This window comes from Eleutherodactylus coqui, chromosome 1, assembly GCF_035609145.1.
Source record: "Eleutherodactylus coqui strain aEleCoq1 chromosome 1, aEleCoq1.hap1, whole genome shotgun sequence".
Lineage (NCBI taxonomy): Eukaryota > Metazoa > Chordata > Amphibia > Anura > Eleutherodactylidae > Eleutherodactylus > Eleutherodactylus coqui.
This window is the reverse complement of record NC_089837.1, coordinates 158,698,982-158,722,331: the sequence shown is the minus strand read 5'-3', so window position 1 is coordinate 158,722,331 and position 23,350 is coordinate 158,698,982. Positions and strand designations below refer to the sequence as shown.

The 23,350-nt window shown below is 44.2% G+C and overlaps 1 protein-coding gene across 1 annotated transcript in view; it reads right to left on the bottom strand.

Annotated features, from left to right (window-relative positions):
• Positions 1 to 14,573: 14,573 nt before the first annotated feature.
• MASP1 (MBL associated serine protease 1) overlaps positions 14,574 to 23,350 on the bottom strand; it is a 95,823-nt gene continuing 87,046 nt past the window's right edge. The window contains exons 10-11 of the mRNA XM_066602271.1: positions 17,848 to 17,922; positions 14,574 to 15,465 (exon numbers count right to left, since the gene is read on the bottom strand). Of these exons, the coding sequence (XP_066458368.1) occupies positions 14,606 to 15,465; positions 17,848 to 17,922 (935 nt within the window). The 3' untranslated portion in view covers positions 14,574 to 14,605. The remainder of the gene's footprint in view (positions 15,466 to 17,847; positions 17,923 to 23,350) is intronic.

Below are 23,350 nucleotides of genomic sequence, written 5' to 3'. Positions count from 1 at the left end.
GTGGTCGCGGCCGAGGACGCGTAGGCCCAAGTCAGGGTGTGGGCACAGGCCGAGCTCCTGATCCAGGTGTATCGCAGCCGACTGCTGCGCGATTAGGAGAGAGGCACGTTTCTGGTGTCCCCACATTCATCGCCCAATTAATGGGTCCACGCGGGAGACCTTTATTAGAAAATGAGCAGTGTGAGCAGGTCCTGTCGTGGATGGCAGAAAGTGCTTCGAGCAAGCTATCATCCACCCACAGTTCGGCGCCGTCCAGTGCTGCAAATCCGAATCCTCTGGCTGCTGCTCCTCCGTCCTCCCAGCCTCCTCACTCCACTACAATGACACATGCTCAGGAGCGGGAAGACTCCCAGGAACTGTTCTCGGGCCCCTGCTCAGATTGGGCAGCAGTGGTTCCTCTCCCACCAGAGGAGTTTATCGTCACTGATGCCCAACCATTGGAAAGTTCCCGGGGTCCGGGGGATGAGGCTGGGGACTTTCGGCAACTGTCTCAAGACCTTTCAGTGGGTGAGGAGGACGATGACGATGAGACACAGTTGTCTATCGGTGAGGTAGTAGTAAGGGCAGTAAGTCTGAGGGAGGAGCGCACAGAGGATTCGGAGGAAGAGCAGCAGGACGATGAGGTGACTGACCCCACCTGGTGTGCAACGCCTACTCAGGACAGGTCTTCAGAGGGGGAGGCAAGGGCAGCAGCAGGGCAGGTTGCAAGAGGCAGTGCGGTGTCCAGGGGTAGAGGCAGGGCCAGACCGAATAATCCACCAACTGTTTCCCAAAGCGCACCCTCACGCCATGCCACCCTGCAGAGGCCGAGGTGCTCTAAGGTCTGGCAGTTTTTCACAGAGACGCCTGACGACCGACGAACAGTGGTGTGCAACCTTTGTCGCGCCAAGATCAGCCGGGGAGCCACCACCAACAGCCTCACCACCACCAGCATGCGCAGACATATGATGGCCAAGCACCCCACAAGGTGGGACGAAGGCCGTTCACCGCCTCCGGTTTGCACCGCTGCCTCTCCCCCTGTGCCCCAACCTGCCACTGAGATCCAACCCCCCTCTCAGGACACAGGCACTACGGACACGTGGACAAGCACAGGCGGGCAGGGCCACTACATCTCCCTGACGGCACATTGGGTGAATTTAGTGGAGGCTGGGACAGAGTCAGAGCCTGGGAACGCTCACGTCCTACCCACCCCCAGAATTGCGGGCCCCAGCTCGGTGGTGGTATGTTCGGCGGTGTATGCTTCCTCCACTAAAGCACCCTTCTCCTCCTCCTCCTCCTCAACCTCTGTCTCGCAATCTAGATGTGTCAGCAGCAGCAGGACGTCGCCAGCAGTCAGTGTCGCGCGGCGTGGTAGCACAGCGGTGGGCAAGCGTCAGCTGGCCGTGCTGAAACTACTCAGCTTAGGAGATAAGAGGCACACGGCCCACGAACTGCTGCGGAGTCTAACAGAGCAGACCGACCGTTGGCTTGCGCCGCTGAGCCTCCAACCGGGCATGGTCATGTGTGACAACGGCCGTAACCTGGTGGCGGCTCTGCAGCTCGGCAGCCTCACGCACGTGCCATGCCTGGCCCACGTCTTTAATTTGGTGGTTCAGCGCTTTCTGAAAAGCTACCCACGCTTGTCAGACCTGCTCGTAAATGTGCGCCGGCTCTGCGCACATTTCCGCAAGTCCCACACGGACGCTGCCACCCTGCGGACACTGCAACATCGGTTTAATCTGCCAGTGCACCGACTGCTGTGCGACGTGCCCACACGGTGGAACTCTACGCTCCACATGTTGGCCAGGCTCTATGAGCAGCATAGAGCTATAGTGGAATACCAACTCCAACATGGACGGCGCAGTGGGAGTCAGCCTCCTCAATTATTTTCAGAAGAGTGGGCCTGGTTGGCAGACATCTGCCAGGTCCTTGGAAAGTTTGAGGAGTCTACCCAGGTGGTGAGCGGCGATGCTGCAATCATTAGCGTCACCATTCCTCTGCTATGCCTCTTGAGAAGTTCCCTGCAAAGCATAAAGGCAAATGCTTTGCGCTCGGAAACGGAGGCGGGGGAAGACAGTATGTCGCTGGATAGTCAGAGCACCCTCCTGTCTATATCTCAGCGCGTTGAGGAGGAGGAGGAGCATGAGGAGGATGAGGAGGAGGGGGAAGAGACAGCTTGGCCCACTGCTGACGGTACCCATGCTGCTTGCCTGTCATCCTTTCAGCGTGTATGGCCTGAGGAGGAGGAGGCGGAGGAGGAGGAGGAGGAGGATCCTGAAAGTGATCTTCCTAGTGAAGACAGCCATGTGTTGCGTACAGGTACCCTGGCACACATGGCTGACTTCATGTTAGGATGCCTTTCTCATGACCCTCGTGTTGCATGCATTCTGGCCACTACGGATTACTGGGTGTACACACTGCTCGACCCACGGTATAAGGAGAACCTTTCCACTCTCATTCCCGAAGAGGAAAGGGGTTCGAGAGTGTTGCTATACCACAGGACCCTGGCGGACAAGCTGATGGTAAAATTCCCATCCGACAGCGCTAGTGGCAGAAGGCGCAGTTCCGAGGGCCAGGTAGCAGGGGAGGCGCAGAGATCGAGCAGCATGTTCAGCACAGGCAGTGCAACACTCTTTAAGGCCCTGGACAGCTTTATGGCTCCCCACCAAGACTGTGTCACCGCTCCCCAGTCAAGGCTGAGTCGGCGGGAGCACTGTAAAAGGATGGTGAGGGAGTACGTAGCCGATCGCACGACCGTCCTCCGTGACGCCTCTGCCCCCTACAACTACTGGATGTCGAAGCTGGACACGTGGCCTGAACTCGCGCTGTATGCCCTGGAGGTACTTGCTTGTCCTGCGGCTAGCGTCTTGTCAGAGAGGGTGTTTAGTGCGTCTGGGGGAATCATCACAGATAAGCGTACCCGCCTGTCAACCGACAGTGCCGACAGGCTTACACTCATCAAGATGAACAAAGCCTGGATTTCCCCAGACTTCCCTTCTCCACCAGCGGACAGCAGCGATACCTAAGCAATACGTAGGCTGCACCCGCGGATGGAAGCATCGTTCTGTATCACCATCCAAAACGGTGACATTTCTGCTTCATCAATCTGTGTATAATATTCCTCCTCCTCCTCCTGCTCCTCCTCCTGAAACCTCACGTAATCACGCCGAACGGGCAATTTTTCTTTGGGCCACAAGGCTCACTCATATAATTTTTCCAAACAATTTTTATACGTTTCAATGCTCTTACAAGCGATGAAACTTTAACTTGAACCAATTTTTCGTTAAACTGGGCTGCCTCCAGGCCTAGTTACCAATTAAGCCACATTAACCAAAGCGATTAATGGGTTTCACCTGCCATCTTGGTTGGGCATGGCCAATTTTTTTCTGAGGTACATTAGTACTGTTGCTACACCAATTTTTTGGGGCCCTCACCTACAGTGTAATCATTGTAATTTCTATGTTCTTCGCCTGCACTCATGGTACAGAAAGGTGTGTGGGGTTGGCCTACACTTTTGCTACATAAATGTAACTGGGGCCTTGTCTATACTGCAGCTACTGAAATGTGAAAGAGACTGTTATCTCCCTAAACTGCTGCAATGGGAATTGTTACTGGGGCTTGTCTTGAGTGCTACTATTACTGAAATGGAACTAAGACTGCGCTCCTCCTATACTGCTGCTTCGGAATTGTTACTGGGGCCTGTCTTGAGTGCTACTATTACTGAAATTGAACTAAGACTGCGCTTCCCCTATACTGCTGCTAGTGATATGTTAGTGGGGCCTGTCCCTAATACTACCGCTGAAATGTTAATAATTCTGGGCTCTGCCTATACCGCAGCTAATGGTATGTCACTGGGGTGTGGAAACAGAGGCTTCACAAAGACATGATGGCGGCGAGGCCATTTCCTACCAACGCTGTTACTGTTAAGGTGCATATAACCACGGACACGTGGAGAGGACACATAGTGCCTCCAAAACATCCCCCTCCTCCTGCAACAATGAAAACATTCTTGGCAAATACCTTTTGCATTGGTCCGTCTGGTGGCAGTCCAAGAATTTCACCTTTAACGACACAACAAGAGAGCACCACCACCATCCCCCCGCCACGGACCACTTAATCATGGCCACATTCCGAAAACCAACTACATAAAACCGCGCTACTAGGTCCACAGTCACCACCACATTACCACCAACGAGGTTACTGTCAAGGTACATATTACCAGTCTGACTGTGGCATGCAGTGTGGGCCAAAGCCCACCTGTATTGTATCTGACGTTAGCTCTGCTGAGTAGGGCACTGCAATGGGATATATTTATGTACCACCGGTGGGTTCCAGGGAGCCACCCATGCTGTAGGTGCACACGGAGTTTAACCTACATCTGTCCACTTGTAAAGAACCCCAGTCTGACTGGGGCATGCAGTGTGGGCCGAAGCCCACCTGTATTGTATCTGATGTTACCTCAGCTGTGTTGGGCAATGCAATGGGATATATTTATGTACCGCCGGTGGCTTCCTGGCACCCACCCATGCTGTAGGTGCACACGGAGTTTAACCTACATCTGTCCACTTGTAAAGAACCCCAGTCAGACTGGGGCATGCAGTGTGGGCCGAAGCCCACCTGTATTTTATCTGACGTTACCTCAGCTGTGTTGGGCAATGCAATGGGATATATTTATGTACCGCCAGTGGCTTCCTGGCACCCACCCATGCTGTAGGTGCACACGTAGTTTAACCTACATCTGTCCACTTGTAAAGAACCCCAGTCAGACTGGGGCATGCAGTGTGGGCCGAAGCCCACCTGCATTAAGCATGACATTACCTCAGCTGTGTTGGGCACTGCAATGGGATATATTTATGTACCACCGGTGGGTTCCAGGGAGCCACCCATGCTGTAGGTGCACACGGAGTTTAACCTACATCTGTCCACTTGTAAAGAACCCCAGTCTGACTGGGGCATGCAGTGTGGGCCGAAGCCCACCTGTATTGTATCTGATGTTACCTCAGCTGTGTTGGGCAATGCAATGGGATATATTTATGTACCGCCGGTGGCTTCCTGGCACCCACCCATGCTGTAGGTGCACACGGAGTTTAACCTACATCTGTCCACTTCTAAAGAACCCCAGTCTGACTGGGGCATGCAGTGTGGGCCGAAGCCCACCTGTATTGTATCTGACGTTAGCTCTGCTGAGTAGGGCACTGCAATGGGATATATTTATGTACCACCAGTGGGTTCCAGGGAGCCAACCATGCTGTAGGTGCACACGGAGTTTAACCTACATCCGTCCACTTGTAAAGAACCCCAGTCTGACTGGGGCATGCAGTGTGGGCCGAAGCCCACCTGTATTGTATCTGACGTTACCTCAGCTGTGTTGGGCAATGCAATGGGTTATATTTATGTACCGCCGGTGGCTTCCTGGCACCCACCCATGCTGTAGGTGCACACGGAGTTTAACCTACATCTGTCCACTTGTAAAGAACCCCAGTCAGACTGGGGCATGCAGTGTGGGCCGAAGCTCACCTGCATTAACCACGACATTACCTCAGCTGTGATGGGCAATGCAATGGGATACATTTATGTACAGCGGGTGGGTTCCAGGGAGCCACCCATGCTGTGGGTGCACACGGAATTCCCATTGCGGAGTTGTACCTGCCTGTGACTATTTATAAAAAAACGCGGTCTGACTGGGGCGTGCAGACACCTTGACAGAATGAATAGTGTGTGGCACATAGGTTCCCCATTGCTATGCCCACGTGTGCAGCTCCAGATGGAGGTGGCACAGGATTGGATTTCTCATTGCTTCTGTACAGCATTGTGGACGATCGGCCCGCCCCTTTTATGGGGGGGTCGCTGCCTAGCCATGCCAACCCTCTGCAGTGTGTGCCTGCGGTTCCTCCTCATGGCAGACGCACTTATAAATAGACATGAGGGTGGCGTGGCATGAGGGCAACTGAAGGCTGGGCAGGGACAGTTTGGTGTGCGCTGTGGACACTGGGTCGTGGGGTGGGGGATTTGGCAGCATGTAACCCAGGAGAAGTGGCAGCGGAGTGTCATGCAGGCAGTGATTGTGCTTTGTTGGAGGTAGTGTGATGCTTAGCTAAGGTATGCCATGCTAATGAGGGCTTTTCAGAAGTAAAAGTTGTTGGGAGGGGGGGGGCCCACTCTTGCCGGTATTGTGGCTTAATAGTGGGACCTGTGAACTTGAGATGCAGCCCAACATGTAGCCCCTCGCCTGCCCTATCCGTTGCTGTGTCGTTCCCATCACTTTCTTGAATTGCCCAGATTTTCACACATGAAAACCTTAGCGAGCATCGGCGAAATACAAAAATGCTCCGGTCGCCCATTGACTTCAATGGGGTTCGTTACTCGAAACGAACCCTCGAGCATCGCGATAATTTCGTCCCGAGTAACGAGCACCCGAGCATTTTGGTGCTCGCTCATCTCTATTCTTAATCTTTTTTTTTTTACTTTTTCAAACTTTTTTTTGGTTTTCCTTTTTATACCTTTTTTTCTAACTTTAAATGATCACTGTTATCCATTGGATAACAGTGATCACGTCCCTAGTGACATCCCTCTGCTCCTAGCTACACATGGTAGCCAGGAGCAGAAGGATTTTAAATTTCCCGGGGCCTGAGCCCCTCTGTTCACGCGCACGATGATTGACATCGGGCGCATGCGCAGAAGGGGACTTTAGGCCTGGGAAGACCAGGACATGGTGGAGGACCCGGGGTGAGTATTTTCACCTCCCCTCATGGATCTGATCCATGAGGGGAGGTGAAGTAAACTTTTTTTCAACTTTCTAAAAACTTTTTTGTGATTGCCGCTATCCATTGGACATCTCCTGGTTCCCGGCTACCTTCAGGAGACGGGAGGCAAAAGATTTTAAATTTACCGGGGCACCCAGCCTTCTGCGCATGCGCGTGACGTCATTTGTCTAGCGCACATGCGCAGAACAGTGGGGACGGGTCCCGGCGGACCCCTTCACCGCGGGACACCACGGACAAGGCGGGTAAGTAATTTCAGCTGCCCCAATGGATACGATCCATCAGGGCAGCTGAATTTTTAACTTTTTAAATTTTTTTTTCACTTTATTGCGATCGGCGCTACCCAGGATGCCCAGGATTACAGCTCCATGCTGTCGGCTACCTGCGGGCACTGACAGCATGGAGCTGTCACATCCTAAGCTAAGAGGGCTTTAATCCAAAGAGGATGTATGTTTTTACGTCCTCTAGGATTAAAGCCCATTTAGCTAGGACGTAAAAAGGCAATGGGGCCGTCACTAAGGGGTTAATATAAGGGAACTGATTTATTTTCTATATAATGCTGCTGACTGTCTTAGTAATAGTTAACCATGTAAATATGTGATTACTTCTTCAAGACTAGTGCAGGGAAAAGTGGAGTAAGGGCTACTTCATATCTGTACAGAGGTGTTCCATTTTCCTACTCCATTAAGGGAGCAGGAAACCCTTTGGCTGGATGGATCCATCCTATGATAAAACTGAATGACGTCCAATGGACCTTATTGACTATAATAGAGTCCATTCGGTGTCTGGTTAGCTCTGTGTGCAGTGCTATTTCATCCTGTTTGTTAATGGAATTCAGAGGTGGAGGTTCCAAATGAACCTCTAACACTGATGTGAACAATCCCTAAGTGCCCAAATAACTAATCAGGTTGCTGCTTTCATATCAAATGCCTGTCTTGAAAATTGAAAAGCGGAAACTGTTGGTTATTAAAGGCAACAACTCCTCTTTTCCCTTGCACCATTTTTTTGTCTTCTATAGTACTCATTTTTCTTGTCCTTGATAAAAATAATTTATAGAAGCTCTTTAAGCATCAAGATGTAATAGCAGTTCAAGGGTCTCAGGTAGTTGAAGTAACTTGGTATGGTGTAATTTCAAAATGATTGTGTGGGAACTACTACTCCAGGATCTGAGAAACCTCAATGACAACTTTGGACTAGATAAAGGTCCCAAGGGTTATCCCATGTAAAAGCCTGTTAAGGCATACCGGTGGTGATTTTATTTAGCCGTAATTATAGATTATTTCATGCTGTAATCCTTTGGCATTCAATTTCTTGCATTTTTACTGAAAACAAGATTTTCTGGGCATACATTAGCTTGGAGCATATAATGGGCTTTTTTAGAAGTAAGCACATGAGTAATTTATAAATACAGTATGACATGTGACTCAGGGTTCATTCACACAAGGGCTGTTTTAGCGCAGTATAGGCGCCTGAAAAGATCGCCACTATACTGCACTAAAGATTGCATGAACGGTTGAATTACAGCTATTTTAATTAGCCCTGTTCACACAATCAGAGGTGCGTGTTTCCCAGCTCTTATAGGAGTCTATGGAAAGCACGCACCAAAGATAGGGCAGGTCCTATCATTTCTCGCACCACGGACCTTAGATGCGACTTTGCAGTCCATGTTCTATCTTTGTTAGGTGCAAGCTTTTTGCGTGTATAAAATTCTTTCATGTGAACGCTTCTATAGGAAACCATTGGTTCCTTTGGAAGCAATCTTTTCACCTGTCTATAATGTGCGAAAACAGCGCTCGTGTGAACGAGGCCTCAGACTCTAAGCAGAGTAAAGTATACTATTCCTAACAAATCAAATCCAATCAAAAAATATCAGTTTGATTACTAGTTTTTTTGTCTTCTGTCAAAATTCATGGGAACTAAGATACATTTTTAAAAATTACAGACTCCTGTTATAGTACAACTGTCATGCTATAGAGCCACCAGTTGGTTCTCATATTGGACCATGAGGTGTCGTAGAAGGAAACGAGTTTTTATACAGAATCTTTGGTCTTTTAGTCTACAAATAAAGGTAGCATTGGCCCTGGGTACAAGTAGGTCGTGCCCAGACCCCTCTATGTCACTTTACTTGTTCCCTATTTCTCTTCAGTCTCCGGACGTATACTCTGGCACTTTTCTTGAATACTTCTACACAGCACTTTACTTATGGGCGGCTTCATACAATTTTGCATCAAACCTGAACGTTTTGTACAAAATACATAGAAATTCTTCTTTGTGAGTAAAAGTTTGATCCAAGTAGAGCCTGAGATGTGAAATATATCCTAAAAATAAAAACCTCATAGATGCCACTTATACCTATGTTTACACTTTTGCAAGCATGGCTCTCACTCTTATTGATTGATTTATTGATCAGTTTATTACCTTATAATGTGCAATTTTACCTGTAATTGTACTCTCTGAATTGTTTAGGTGTTCGGATTTCTCCAGTAGCTACACTGAAGATAGTGGGGCAGCGGTGCACATATGTGACCACTGCTCCATTTATTCAAGGACCTCCAGGCCCCCATTTTTGTGACCAGTGGGGGTCCCTGTAGTTGAACCCATACTGATCAAATAGTTGTTCCTTATCCTGTAGATCGGGGATAACTTGGTTTCTTTGGACAATCCGTTTAAATATAAAATGACAGAAAGAGTCTTTTATTTCAAAATTTCTGATACAAAATGTTCTTTATTTGAAGTTACATAATGATAATTGCATACTGTTTTAAAAAAGTGCTACAAATCTTACACATTTATCATTTTGTATAGATGACTTTATAACAAATTGTATGTGACAAGATAGACTACAGAAAATACAGTTTACAACGGTCTGCTATCATTATCTTATGCTTTATATTCCTGTAAATTGACAAACTAATATAACATAATGTGCACAAATTTTCAATGTAACCAAGAGTACCAGTTCTGAAGAGAAATCAATACATTGGATCCATAGACTACTGGCACTTTAGGGTGAAAACATACGGCTGTAGATGCAACTACGCTCGCCGGTTCGGAGAGTAGTTGCGCCTGAATGAGGGGAATATCTTCCCCTTTGCCGGCTGTACAAACTCTGCGCCATAGTGCAGGAGTTTGAAAAAGACTGCGGGAAGATAAGTGCTGCTCGATAGGAGGATAGGGCATGTCCTATCTTTTCTCGGCCATAGTATTCATGGCCGAGAAAAGGGCTTGTGAAAACGAAACCACTGAAACCCATTGCAATCTGTGGTTTCATTCTGTCCCGTTTCAGGGCAGTATAATGGAAGATAAACAGGCCCATGTGTTTTGCCCTTATTCTCATGTTTTGGGGTTCCAAACAGTTTTTGGCTCTGTTTTACAGTAAAACAATAATACAAATGAAAAAATAGATCACATAGAAATACAAAAACAGAGAAAAGTGTAACACAGGTATATTGTAACATCACAAAATGCAGGCGCTAACACAATTTGGTATTTATGTTTGCATATTTATGAAGGCTTTGGGGAGGATTATGTATTGGATGGTTTTCATATTAAATAAAAGACTGTGCTTAGACTTGAGGTATGAAAACTGAACATTCCCAATAAATATCTGAAGTGTGACAGTTCTGTTAAAGACTTCCCAACTTTTTGTAGAAAAACACCCATTTATTTTCCTTCTAGGTTAACCATGCGTGAAAAAAGGCGTTTACCATCTCTGTCATTTATAATGTAGGTCTACAAATTATAAGCCTGCACAGTGTAAGTCATGCAGAGAAGGTTTCAGAAATCTCCTTAATACGGTCCAGAGATTTTCTGCAAGGAATCTGTAGCATTTTTGATAAATCATTGGATTTTAAATCTGCCCAATGTCAGATTTCTGCTGCGAAATTTAACCCTTGAGGGCCTAAACAGATGACCATGGTTTTGGTCCCGTTTTGTGGGCGTGAAAATCAAGCTCACAAAACGAAACAAAACAAAACCATGAAATTCAAGGGTTAAACCCTGCAGAAGATCTGCTTTAAAAACACAGCCAAATCTACAGCATTTAGGTGCAAACTTGCTATCTGCAGTTTTCCTGCATATCTGCTGCATTTTTTCTGCTACAGAAAGCCTGCGACGGATATGGCCCATGCACTAGTGTAACTATAGGGGATGCAGGGGTGCAGTTGCACCCGGGCCCAGGAGCCTTAGGGGACCCATAAGGCCTCGATTCTCCATATAGGGAGCCTAGTACTATAAATACAGCATTATAGTTGGGGGCCCTGTTACAGGTTTTGCAGTGGGGCCCAGGAGCTTTAAGTTACGCCTCTGGGCCCATGTGAAGGCGGCCGAACAGGCAGTGAGACACATAAAAATTAAACTGTACCACATTGTACTCTCTAAAAAAGAAACTATACCTGTCATATTTACTGTTCAACACCCAAACCTGATCCACCTAAAAACATGCTGCAAGTTATATGTAATAATAATATTATTGTATTATGATAATTATATCTTATACATAAATCATGGAGAAAAAGTGAATCAAATCAAATGAAAAATCACAGAAAAGGGACATATTTACTGACACAAAAATACAAGGGCAGGTATAAATACTACCTCCCAGCAGCATGCAGAACAGGCAAAATGCTATATGAGGGTGATAGCACAGCTGCAAAATACAAATGAACAAGCACTCAAACACCTACCATGTACTGGGGAACGTGGGTTTGCTGCTTACTGTTATATTTACCAGGGCTGTGGAGTCATTAAGCCAAACCTCCAACTCTGACTTCTGCATTGAATTAATTATACCATACTTATAATATATATATATTTCTTTTAAAACCCGGAGTAGGAGTCGGTACATTTCTTCCGACTCCAACTCTACCAAAATGGGACTCTGACTCCCTCTTAAACTCCACAACTCTGACTCTACAGCCCTGATACTTGCACATAAATAAGGCTTGGATAGGGTGCCAGTCACACAAATACTTGCACTGCACCATGTAGGGTTACCGCCTATTAGTTGTATTTGCACTGATGTTATTTGAAAGCTCCATTATGTCTTTGGGTGCATCTTTTATAAACACTGGAATTAGATTAGAAAAAAATCTGAATTTCATTTCCAATGACAAAATGTATTTCTTGAAAATTAAAATAATAAATCCGGAGAAACCCTTTAAATGGTCAGATCTCATTTACTGGAGTCAGCAGCACATTCCGTATTATATTTGCTGGAAATTACATTCCTATTTGTTATTTCTGTTCTGAATATTTCAGGCTTGAATGAAAATGGAGAGAAGTTATTAACATAGGTTGATTGAGTTGTCCAATAAGGGCTGGACACCTTCAATATAATCCCTAAAACGCAATTCAAAACATAAAATATAGTAGACTCGGAAATTAAGTTAAAATGAATAAGCTTCTCCAAATTTGTGCTGTAATAATGTTCAGTTAACATAATGTCCATTGAAAATAAATGATGTGTGTGGAATAATGCTGCTGTGTATAGTACAATAGGAGGAAGAGTAATTACTTTTACATACTCTTTAGATATTATATCATGAGATTTAATTATATAAAAAATTGGCAGATGAACGCTATAAAACAATCATACTGATAAGATTTTTCTTCTGTTTAATTGGAACTGTACTAAAGTTTAGGTCCCTTTTAGTTCATGAAAGAGGAGCGGAAAAAACGAGTAATGAGAAATATAAGAGAATGTATTTCTTTACGCTTCTTTATGTTTAGAATCTATTTCTTGTTTTGTTTTTTTTTGCAAAAAAACCTAGTGCAAATATGCTGGCCGCTCTCATACCGGACACTTTTTACCACGATTAGCGTAGCATTCCGAATGCCGCACTAATTGTGGTACAACACTCCCATTGATTTCAATGGGGCCCCAAAGACCTGCACTTGAACAGAAATAGAACAAATAGCGCTCGAAAATCGAGGCAATTAAAACATCCCAATTTTCGAGTGCTGTCTGTTCTATTTTTGTGTGTTATCGCGTAATCCGCAATTCCTATCCGGTTGTGTGAAACCGGCCCAAAGGTGTTTGCTGGCCACAGGTGCACTTTTTAGCAATAATAGTTTATTTCATATAAATTGATTATTATAACTAGACACTGAAATGTTTTACGTGATCTGAATCTGCCTTTCCCTAAATGGGAATACCATTAAGCAATTATACTGTATAAGGCATGTCTAAAGTCTTTCTGGCCAATGCAAGAGCTTTTCATGTATCAAACCAGGAATTTTATTAGCCAATACAAATCATTTATAGGCTTGAAACTGTATGAAACATGTTTCTGTTTTTTTAATCATCTCATTTGCAGACTGTTGCTCTAAACAGAAAGCAAGCAATGCAGAAGCAATAAAAAACTAGCAAAACATAAAATACACAAAACAACACAAATAAAAATAAAACAATAGGGCTTATTTACTATTCAAAATACGACAGTTTTCTGGCGCAAATTATGACAGAAAACTGTCTTACATGTGTGCGCCATATTTATCATGTGTTTTTAGACACTTTCGCACAGTTTTTCTGACTTGCCAAAGAAAGAGGCATGGCCAAAAGTGCTCCAAAAATTGAACCAAATTGTTTGCCAATTGCTGCAAAATTTTGGGGCAATTTGTTTTGCGTAAACTAAGCCAAGTAATAGGTGGTCCAAAGTTAGACTAGACAGTCCTAAAATTCAACAATCTAAGTTTGTACTGTGTAACTTTTAGACGGTATTATTAAATAAGCCCCATTGTGTTTGGAGTGTCTTAAAGGGAGTTCCAGGCCTGTACAGAATTTCAAATAAGCTGCCATATATGTAGCTGTGTATATGTAAAGTAACAAAAAAAAGGTTATAATCCCCCCCTAGCATCACTGTCATTGTTTGCCATGCTGCAGTAATGAGGCGTTATCCCAACACAAGATCAATCACTGGTCAAAACAGTAGCATTGGTAAAGTCAACGCTGTTGGCTGCCATGTGTATGTGTAATGTTATTGATGCAACTTTGTAAACTTAAACTTGTAGGGGGCCATGGAATCATCAGAATGAGGTTTTGAAAAGTAAGACATATTTGCGATTTACATAACATATGTTTGGCTTACTTGAAAGAGTTTTTTAAAGGGGTTTTCTATGCAAATATTATCGATGACCTATCCTCAGACTTTAATTAAATTGATTTTAATCACTGTTGTGCCTGCAATTACAAGCACCGGCCACTGCACAGTGTTCCAAGCAGCAGCTTCCGCTCCACCCCCTGTGTATTGCGGCATCCCGAGCAGTGGACCCCAGCTGATCAACTATTGATGACCTATGCTGAGGGTATATTAATAGTGTTTGTATGGAAAACCTCTTTACGTTTTGAAGTCCCTTTTAAATATCAATGTTAAGAACACCAACTGATGCTTCAGTAATGGTGAAACAGTGCACTATGACAAAAAGGGTCTCCTATTTTGCACTTAACTGTAATCCCCATAACATAATTAGTAAGTTGACTCATAGTTTTGGAATTGGCATAGATGTCTTCCAAATGTGGACATACTGGATATCACTAAATGTTAGGGCAAAAATACATGGGTGAATGTGCTAATACGCTTGCTGCTATGGAGCGTATTAGAGCATGAACTGTTTTTTTTTTTTGAATATTCAAACTCTGCGCAAATTGCGTGCGTGTGAGTGTAAGAAAAAACGAGAAGATAGGGCAAGTTTTATCTTTTCTTGAATGTAGTTTTAACTCGCAAGAAAACCGATAGTGAAAAAGAAACCATTGAAATCAGTGGTTTTGTTTCATCCCGTTACACGGCCGTGATTTTCACAGCCACATAACCGGACTAAAACATACCCATGTGCTTAAGCCCTCAAGTTGAGAGATAACATCATCCTTATGCATTGAGTTGATTATCCAACCAGTTGACATAATTTGACACTTTGGTATATACACCATACACTTGTTTGCTTCCACAATCTTCAGCCCCTCCCCATGATACCAGCCCTTGTGCCACCCACCTCTTTGAGTCAGGGTCTTGAATTATAAAGGCTCCCCCACTATCTCCCAGGCAGGTGTCCTTGCCACCTTCATAATAACCTGCACAAAACATATTTTCTGTTACATTGTAATTCCCAGAGCGGGAGTTATAGCTCTGCTTACACTCAGCATGAAGTACTACTGGAAGTTTCACATATTGAAGAACATTATGTGAAGATGTTCTCATGTCAAAGTTAATGACTTCATTTGTAGTATTATTAAGGTTGGAGATACCCCATCCAGCTACAAGACCAAGAGTATTGGGTTGAGGACCTTCTAACTCATATTCCAGCTCTGGCAGACATATTGGCATTATGAATTGGTTCATTACTACCTTTTCTTTCAATTTCACCAGTGCAATATCATGGTTATAAGTCTGTGGGTCAAAAGATTCATGTAGTATTATCTTCTCTACTGTTCTAGTAACGGCATCATGTTTATTTTTCACATCATGCAACCCCAAATAGATAGTGACATGTTCCTTTGAAACTGGTATTACAGTGTTGTCGCGTCGTAGAGATTTCAACACATGAGCTGCTGTTAACACCCAAAAGTCAGAAAGTAATGCTCCACCGCCAAACCACTTGTTTTCAGGAACACGGGACATATCTTCAACCACAATCAGAACCTGCCATGGAAAAAATCCAGGTTCAGCATTACGCCCACCAATGATGCGTTTTACTATTCCTGGAAGTGGTTGTGTAGGCTTTCCACAAACTGTAGAAACAAAAATGTAGGATAGAAATACAGTGAATATGTAACAGATTATAGCTAAGCATGTATATATTGTCAAGTAGATTATGCCAGGTATGCCCTATTTTTTTGTTTGGAGAGGTATTCAAACTCTATGGGGGAAAGTAATCTTGTGCAGTATTTCTCGAATCAGTTTTGCTGGAGACAACGTTGTCACGTTGTCATTATTTGCAATAAATTTATTAAAATGTTATACAATGTTGATAATTTTGTTGCATTTACCCCTTGAAATGAAGTGCTGAAATCCATGGTAAATCCGCAGTATTTCCACACCACATCTAGAGAAAAATCTGCACCAATTGGAGAATCTGCAGTGGATTTGCAACTTGTGGATATACTCAAGGGGGTTGGACCCGGGTGTAGCTAAAGACCCATGGGCCTGGGTGCAAATGTTTATCTTGGGGCCCCCCAACTTCTCCCAACCCCTTAATGCAGAGGCATAACTTGAAGCTCCTGGGCCCCAATGCAAAACCTGTAACAGGGCCCCCAACTATTATGCTTTAGTCATAGTACTAGGCTTCCTATATGGGGAAAAGAGGCCTTATGGGCCCCCTAAGGCTCCTGGGCCCGGTGCAACAGCATCCCCTATAGTTACGCCAGTGAGTTGGACAGCATAGCTAGGTGGCACTACAGAAACCGTTTTCTTCCCTCTAAAGGAGAACTGTTTCGTAAGTCATGTCAATCAATATTTGTACTGATTAACTAATGTACTGTATATCCAGGGGATATGTATTACGTTGCTGTGTTAAAATATGTATAGCCTAATTTGTTTTGTCCTGGGATAATCCACTACCAATGATGTATCAGTTTGAGGTTTAATACATCATTGCACATTTGAAACCTTGAATACCTGCTAGTGGTCATATTAGTCCATTCCAGCATGACCCTGATTTTTAGTGACATGCCTCAGAGCACCAGGAAAATAGCACCAAAGTTTTGCAAAGGATGTTCTTCAGAATCCAGATGTGAACCCCAATTTAATCAGTGGTGAGATAGATCTTCATTCATGTGTGCATTGTGCATATTAGACTCTTTTTTTGCAAAAGTGATTTGAAGATAGAAAGTCGTGATAAAGAATAATATAGGAAGAAAAGTGAAATATGGCAGAGCTGGTTTAGCCATCCAAGGAAAATGAAGAGCAGTACACTATAACCAAGCAATAAATGTTAGAGCCTACATCCCAACCACAACTATGTTCCATAGTTCTTGGCCTCAAGATCACTTATAAACAGAGGTCTCTATGGGAACAGGAATTGCTGGAAAATATGGTTTCCTAGCAGTCTGGGGCATGTTTGGATGTCTCCAGAACTCTATATACAGAACTGTTAGCAGTCACAAGAGGCTATATTATTGTATATTACCAGGGGGTTTTATTATAAAAACATTAGCAATATTATTAATGAAATCTACCGTATGAATTAAGCTTAAAAACACAAATATTTTATGGTTTGAATTATTAAATATATTGAATTATTACATTTGCAGTGTCCAATACAAATAAAACTTGGAATCTATTACCCTACTCATATCTACACTATATGCACCTACTTTCTAATAGTATACTTGTAACTTACACATCATGGTTTGGGCAAAACTTATTGAATGTCACATGTTTCTAAACAAACATTCATATAGCCAAGGCCTCTTCTCTTTTAAAGAGTTGTAAAAAACACCAAGCGTCTCATGCATTTTTCATAACTTTTTTTTACAAGTATTTTAATGCTGTTTTTATTTGGAAACAATTAAAACATGCATTTTTTTCTGACATTTTTCAAATGCTGTAGAGAATACTATATCAGAATGGCATGAAAAAATGTCATACACAAAGCTCCTTGCGTTTTGGAACAAAGTCAATAATGCCACAACACTACCAAAAACAAACATACTTTGTATGAAGTATTTTTTATATTGCACTATAGATTTTTAAGTAACATTTCGCTGCCAATGGAAATACTAAAAAATTCTGAAAAACACTGTAAATCCACCTTGAACATGCTGAGTTCTTTTTTGCGCTTGTATATTATGAAATTTCAACATGCTAGTGTGAGCGGAACTACGTAAGGTAATGTCATTGATTGCCTGCGAGTTACCGCATACCACACGGGTGTACAGAGCCGCATAATAAGCTGTAAACACACGGTCATGTAAGCCCCGCCTTAGATATGCAACAATTCAAGATATTACACAGTGGTATATTGATAAATAAGTCTCGGTTAATAAACTGTATTTTACATCACAAGCTGAAAATGCATTTTTAAGTAGAAAACATAAACCATTTGGTTAGAGAAAGGCAATTACAGCACATTGACATTGTATCCTGCATGTAATTGTGTGCCCACTACTTACCTGGCTGGCACACTGGAAGTTTATCTTCTATTTCAGAATCTATCCACATTCCATTTGCATTACAGGTGTATTCAGCTGCATGAAAACACAAAATAATAATAATGATAATCTAAATTGATCTTATATATATAACAGCAACATATTCCTCAATACTTTGCAAATCAGCATGAATAGATAAAATCAAACCTTGCATACAATATTAAATTAATAAACTGTTTGAACAACAGGAGTGAGGGCCCTGCTCACAAGAGCTTACAATCTATGAGATCAGCAGGAGTTACAATTGCACCTAGGACAATAAACCAGAGTAGCCTAAGGGCTCCCTCATCTCTAACATTGCGGGACTTGTTTGGTACAATGGTTTTACAGCTTATGTCTTGAAGTGAATGTAATAAGCAATTACATATAAGCATTCAATAGTCTGAACTTCCCTATGTGGAAGACCCTCATGAACTTACAAATGACATATAGCAGGGGGGCACATTACACACCAAGGGATTTCCGACAGATGACTGCTCAGAGGCCTTCTTCCTGCCACTATAGAAGGCCCCTGAGCGGTCGTCTGTTGGAAATCCCTTGGTGTGTAATGTGCACCCCTGCTATATGTACTATATAGGCTACAGGACTCAGTGGAATGTTTACATTGAATAACCCTTGAACTCTAGTGCACTGCATTGTAAGGAACACAGGTCAACCAGTGAAAGGGTTACAGCCAGTAACTTGCAGGAGCCCTTTCCAGCTCCCATCATTCACCAGTCCTGTTATAAATATTCTCTTAAGATATGCTGTCTGATATGAAGGGTGTAGTCAAAAAGACTGAGCGAGCACTATATCTGGTGTCCTATGTTGAAATAACAGTAGCATACTTGAATAGGAAGACATGAATGCACAACACGATGGTACGGAGCATGGGCCCCTGAGGGCCCCAGAACATGGATTTCAATTGTAGTGTGGTAGCTGAAAGAGATAGAGAGTAAAACCCAATTGTAAATTGAAGAGTAGCATGTGAGAAGTAGAAATCAGCTTTCCATGTTTATGTTAGTCCCATAGGGCCTGTGCTGTGATTAAAGTAAGGAAAGTTTAGTGGCCTCCTTCTGTAACAATAGGAGTAGATCATCCAGGAAGTCATCCTGTGTCATCTGCAGCACATTCAGTTACCAATCTGTGCTAAGAGACCCTGGAAAGTCCAAGACAGCTCCATGCATCTATTATAGCAGAAGGAGGCCACTTCAAGTACGCTTTCCTTACTTCAGTCATAGTAGCAGTTCTATGAGACTTAGAGAGACGTGGAAATCGGATTTCTGTTTTCACATGCTACTCTTCAATCGTGTAGTTGGGTTTTACTCTCTTACAGGGGCCACATTTTTGGGCCCAAGGTGTCTTTCTGCCGTCCCAGTGGGTAGCACATCCATGCCTTTCTTTTCAAGTACACTATTGTTATCTCAATATAGGACACCAGTATTGAGATATAGCGCTGGATCAGTCTGTTTGACTCCACCCTGTATAAAATGTATGTGTGTATTTTGGGGGGGTGGATCACAGTTGGTAGCCATGCAGAATAGCTTCACAGGGGGGGACCAAGCTGCACTTTTGCACCAGAGCCCATGAGCCTTCAGCTCTGCTCCTGCGTAGAGGTGAAAGACAAGGGAAAAGTGCATCCTTTTCGAAATATGGAAGAGATGCTGGAAGTAAAAGGGGATACCAAGGCGTGCTGAAACAGAAGCAGTAACCGGTGTCTCAGGTGCAGGAGATTCAGCAGGGATATAGCTGATTAGGCGAGAGTGGAACAATTGTTCCAGGAGATTGGAGATGAAGGGGAGATTAGAGGCAGATTGGTAGTAAGCAGAACAGGACGGGTCAAGAGATTTCTAGTAATGGAGATATGACAGCATTTTAAGAGGAAGGAAGATGCTAGTGCTATTGCAGTGAGGTGGCTAGTGACAACAGGGGAGAGAGACTGGACAAGCTGTGAGAGAATAAGGTCACTAATGCAGGTAGTAGAGCGAGAAGATGAGACAAGCCCGTAGACCTTCTTCTGTTACTGGGTCAAATGCTGAGAGTGAACAAAATGAGTTGGAGGAGGGAAGGAAATCAAAATTACTTGGAGACTAGGAAATTATTTCCTGTCAGATGTTGTCAATTTCCTCTTTGAAATAAGTAGCCAGCCTTTCAGTACTGAGATTTATCATAGGAGCCTGCACTTTAGGTCTAAGAAGAGAGCGAAAAATAAGGGCCCTTTTATACTTGGCAATAATCATTCAGATTCTCACTGGATTGCAGGAATCTGAATGAAACATTTGACGTAAAGGGCAGCAGCAACTGAACAACGAACGAAAATTGGCTTGTCGTTCAGTTTCTGCAGGCATGAAAATCAAACAATGATTGGTCTGTTTACTCTTAACAGAAGCGGGTGGGTGAAGCGATCTCCGTCCCCCTCCATTCACTGAGCGATTATTGCTGGCATGACTGTTGGGCGCTGGAGTGTCCAACAGTCATCCCCTGTAAAGGGATTCTAAGAAAGATTCACTTAGGGTTATTGGATAGTGAGGAGATGAGAGTGGTGAAATAGGCTTGTTTAGCATGCTGAAAGGCAGAGTTAAAGGAGTATTCCAGAGACTGGGCAAAATTTTCAAAATTTTCCTAACATTTCCACTTATTGCCATTATTTCAAATGTCCATCTAAATCATCAAACTGAACTCCAGTACCTTTTATGCCAACCTAGGCCACTGCTGATTTCTAGCAAGCTTCAGATTTCCACATAGTTAATTAGGAAATTAGGCATATGCCAAGTTTACTGCAGTCTGTGTCAAGAGGGTGGGAGTATAAGGAGAGCTGTTTGTCCTGGGCACTTTTGAGAGTTTTGTTATAAAGTTTGGCAACCATATCAGGACCGGATAGGGAAAACATTGAGGACAGTAATAACTGTAAGTAGTTTAGAAATTGCTAAGTATTAAAGTGACCCTCTGATTTTGCAGCAAAATTCTATCCCGGAACAGGAGGGTAGGAGGATATGTTATGTACAGTTGTTCTTCTGTGTCACACCTCCAGTTTGCCAGTTTCGGGCTCTGTTTAACTATCCAAGATCGCTGCAGCAATTTTTTAGCTGCCTAACTCACACTGTACACTGCTCTCTGATTGGCCAGTGCTGACTATATGAGCAGCCTTAGCCAATCAGAGAGCTGGTATAGTACATTAGTAGTCTAAGATTACATTGGTCATCTTGAACGACCAAAAATGGGACCTGAAACCAGTGGATCAGAGGGACAGCAGAGAAGAACAACTGCTGCTTATCTACTCTCCACCCCTTCTCGTCCCAGGGATGAATTTTGTTCCAAAAGTGCAGGGTCACTTGAATGGCTTGTAGTTTTCTGTGTGTGATAGATAGAAGCATGCTGAGAAAGACAAGACTCTTGATGATAAAGGAAAGAAGGTTGTGGTCAGATGCTAAACAGAGTCAGTAGAAGACCAAGGCAAAATAACCCATTAAATATGTAAGATGGCCACACATATTAGATAAATACCATCAAGACTAGCTAGCTAACCATCTAATGTGTATGCTGGAGTCTTGACTCCCTTCTAAAGGCAGATGTCAGTGGAAAGAAGGATTGGGCAGTTGGATTTCAACATGCCTGATCCTTTTGTTCTCAAGGGAGATAAAGTGCAGCCAGAGAAGTATGGCAACATATTCCCGATTGAGAACACATGGACACTTGAACCAGTCAAACAGCGGTCAGCAGAATGTATAGTCAGTTTTAGATTTATTTAAGATTTGCTAACAATTTATATGGAATGTCAAGCCTAGTGTAAATTATCTGTGGGTCATAATAAAGGACTTTGGCCCAACTATGAGCCTCCAATGTAATATTTACTCCCTGCTTCATGGATGTCCTATGATAGTTTATGTCACTGCTGATGTAAGTTGAACCAAGGAGTAATTATTAGAGATGAGCGAGCACCAAAATGCTCGGGTGCTCGTTACTCGGGATGAAATTTTCGCGATGCTCGAGGGTTCGTTTCGAGTAACGAACCCCATTGAAGTCAATGGGCGACCCGAGCATTTTTGTATATCGCCGATGCTCGCTAAGGTTTCCATTTGTGAAAATCTGGGCAATTCAAGAAAGTGATGGGAACGACACAGCAACGGATAGGGCAGGCGAGGGGCTACATGTTGGGCTGCATCTGAAGTTCCCAGGTCCCACTATTAAGCCACAATAGCGGCAAGAGTGGCCCCCCCTCCCAACAACTTTTACTTCTGAAAAGCCCTCATTAGCAATGCATACGTTCGCTAAGCACCACACTACCTCCAACAAAGCACAATCACTGCCTGCATGACACTCCGCTGCCACTTCTCCTGGGTTACATGCTGCCCAACCCCCCCCACCGCACGATGCAGTGTCCACAGCGCACACCAAAGTGTCCCTGCGCAGCCTTCAGCTGCACTCATGCCACACGCTGGCCTCATAGCCACACCACCCTCATGTCTATTTATAAGTGCGTCTGCCATGAGGAGGAACCGCAGGCACACACTGCAGAGGGTTGGCACGGCTAGGCAGCGACCCTCTTTAAAAGGGGCGGGGCGATAGCCCACAATGCTGTACAGAAGCAATGAGAAATATAATACTGTGCCACCGCCATCAGGAGCTGCACACATGGGCATAGCAATGGGGAACCTACTGTATGTGCCACACACTATTCATTCTGTCAAGGTGTCTGCATGCCCCAGTCAGACCGCGGTTTTTTATAAATAGTCACAGGCAGGTACAACTCCGCAATGGGAATTCCGTGTGCACCCACAGCATGGGTGGCTCTCTGGAACCCACCGGCTGTACATAAATGTATCCCATTGCAGAGCCCTGGACAGCAGAGCTAATGTCAGATTAAATGCAGGTGGGCTTCGGTCCACACTGCATGCCCCAACCTGACCGGGGTTTTTAATTCATAGACACAGGCAGGTACAACTCCCTATTGTGAAGTCCCTGTGGACCGACAGCATGGGTGGGTGCCAGGAAGCCACCGGCGGTACATAAATATATCCCATTGCATTGCCCATCACAGTTGAGGTAATGTCATGTTTAATGCAGGTGGGCTTCGGCCCACACTGCATGCCCCAGTCAGACTGGGGTTCTTTAGAAGTGGACACATGCAGTTACAACTCCGTGTGGACCCACAGCATGGGTGGATCCCTGGTACCCACCGACGGTACATAAATATATCCCATTGCAGTGCCCAGCACAGCTGAGGTAATGTCATGTTTAATGCAGGTGGGCTTCGGCCCACACTGCATGCCCCAGTCAGACTGGGCTTCTTTAGAAGTGGACACATGCAGTTACAACTCCGTGTGGACCGACAGCATGGGTGGGTGCCAGGAAGCCACCGGCGGTACATAAATATATCCCATTGCAGTGCCCAGCACAGCTGATGTAACGTCAGCTTTAATGCAGGTGGGCAAAAAATTAATTGGATTACACTGTAGGCGAGGGACACAAAAAATTGGTGTACCAA